This window comes from Cebus imitator, unplaced genomic scaffold, assembly GCF_001604975.1.
Source record: "Cebus imitator isolate Cc_AM_T3 unplaced genomic scaffold, Cebus_imitator-1.0 Scaffold82, whole genome shotgun sequence".
NCBI classification, from domain to species: domain Eukaryota; kingdom Metazoa; phylum Chordata; class Mammalia; order Primates; family Cebidae; genus Cebus; species Cebus imitator.
In genome coordinates, this window is record NW_016107397.1 from 3,640,136 (window position 1) to 3,641,920 (window position 1,785).

General features: G+C 52.2%; 1 protein-coding gene across 2 annotated transcripts in view; it reads left to right on the top strand.

Moving 5' to 3' along the window:
* TFR2 (transferrin receptor 2) overlaps positions 1-1,331 on the top strand; it is a 22,797-nt gene extending 21,466 nt beyond the window's left edge. For both annotated transcript variants that reach the window (XM_037740302.1, XM_017533579.2), the window contains one exon: positions 599-1,331. In XM_037740302.1, the coding sequence (XP_037596230.1) occupies positions 599-868 (270 nt within the window). In that variant the 3' untranslated portion in view covers positions 869-1,331. The remainder of the gene's footprint in view (positions 1-598) is intronic.
* The last annotated feature ends 454 nt before the right edge of the window (positions 1,332-1,785 follow it).

Below are 1,785 nucleotides of genomic sequence, written 5' to 3' on the forward strand. Positions count from 1 at the left end.
TATAGCTGGTGCAGTTTTGTTACCGGCATAGTAATTATGCAAATAAAGCAAACACAAAAAGAAAAACAAAAGAGAAGCACGGCTGGTGAACGTATCCTACCCAGCTACTCCAGACGTCCCAAGATGGCTATTCCTGATTGGGCAACCAAAGGGAGGTGGGACTTCAGGGAGCTTCCAACTCGTATTTAACGAGCAGGTAGTAGGTCTCAAGCTGGATTAGAAAATAGCCTGTAGGCGGGCGTATCAAGAGGCCAAGAGATCGAGATCATTCTGGCTAACATGGTGAAACACCGTCTCTACTAAAAATATAAAAATTAGTCGGGCGTGGTGGCACGCGCCTGTAGTCCCAGCTACTTGGGCAGCTGAGGCAGGAGAATCGCTTGAACCCGGGAGGCGGAGGTTGCAGTGAGCCGAGATCGCGCCGCTGCACTCCAGCCAGGGTGACAGAGCGAGAATCCATCTCAAAAAAAAAAAAAAAAAAAAAAAAAAAAAAAGGAAAAGAAAGAAAAAGAAAGGCCGGTGGGCGCCAAGGATGATCCAGGCATTTGCTCCCGAGCCAGAGCCCCCCCACCCTGACCTGATCCCCCTCTCTGAACAGGTGGAGTTCTACTTCCTTTCCCAGTACGTGTCGCCGGCCGACTCCCCGTTCCGCCACATCTTCTTGGGACGCGGAGACCACACGCTGGGCGCCCTGCTGGACCACCTGCGGCTGCTGCGCTCCAACAGCTCTCGGACCCCCGGGGCCCCCTCCTCCGCCGGCTTCCAGGAGAGCCGCTTCCGGCGCCAGCTAGCCCTGCTCACCTGGACGCTACAGGGAGCGGCCAATGCGCTTAGTGGGGACGTTTGGAACATTGATAACAACTTCTGAGGCCCTGGGGACCCTCACATGCCCCGTCCCCTTGTCGAGAACTCCTCTGCTCCTCGCTTGAATGGTTCAGGGTCAGGGAGGTGGCTCACAGTCCGCATCTTATTGCTGATCGACTTCTCTTTACCCCTACACATCTCTCCATGGGGCCCAGATCCTAGAACAGATATCCACACACCCCAACCCTGCAGTATAGCTGACCGTAATGTGACGGTCATACTGTCAGTTAATCAGACAGCTGCATCCTTTCAGTAAATCACAGCCCCCTCCCCTTTCTGGGGCCCTGCATACCTAGAGACCACTCAGGGAGGTTTGCTAGGCTCTGGGACCTGACCAGCTCTCTTAGTGGGAGAGATCACTGGTACCATAGCCTTATGGCCAACAGGTGGTCTGTGGTGGAAGGTGCATGGAGTTTCAATGTCAATAAACCACCTGATGTCAATAAACCGCCTGGTGACATCTGTTATCAATAAGCGCCTTTGTGCTTCTTCCTCATCTTCATCCCAATCTCATCCCATCATCCCTTCCTGGAGACCTAGGGAAGGATTGGACAGAAGGGTGGTTGTTTTCAGGAATGCTCTCTCCACGGGGAAAACTGGGCTGTTTTTATCACCTAAGGAAACCGCCTAAGAAAATACTGAAGGCCTGTTCTCCAAAGACCACCATAAAGCAGGTGGGTTTGTTTTGTTTTTTGTTTTTTTGGTTTTTTTTTTTTTGAGATGGAGTCTCACTCTGTAACTCAAGTTAGAGTGCAATGGTGCAATCTCAGGCCGGGCGCGGTGGCTCACGCCTGTAATCCCAGCACTTTGGGAGGCTGAGGCAGGTGAATCATGAGGTCAGGAGTTCAAGACCAGCCTGGCCAAGATGGTGAAACCCCATCTCTACTAAAAATACAAAAATTAGCCAGGTGTGGTGGCGTG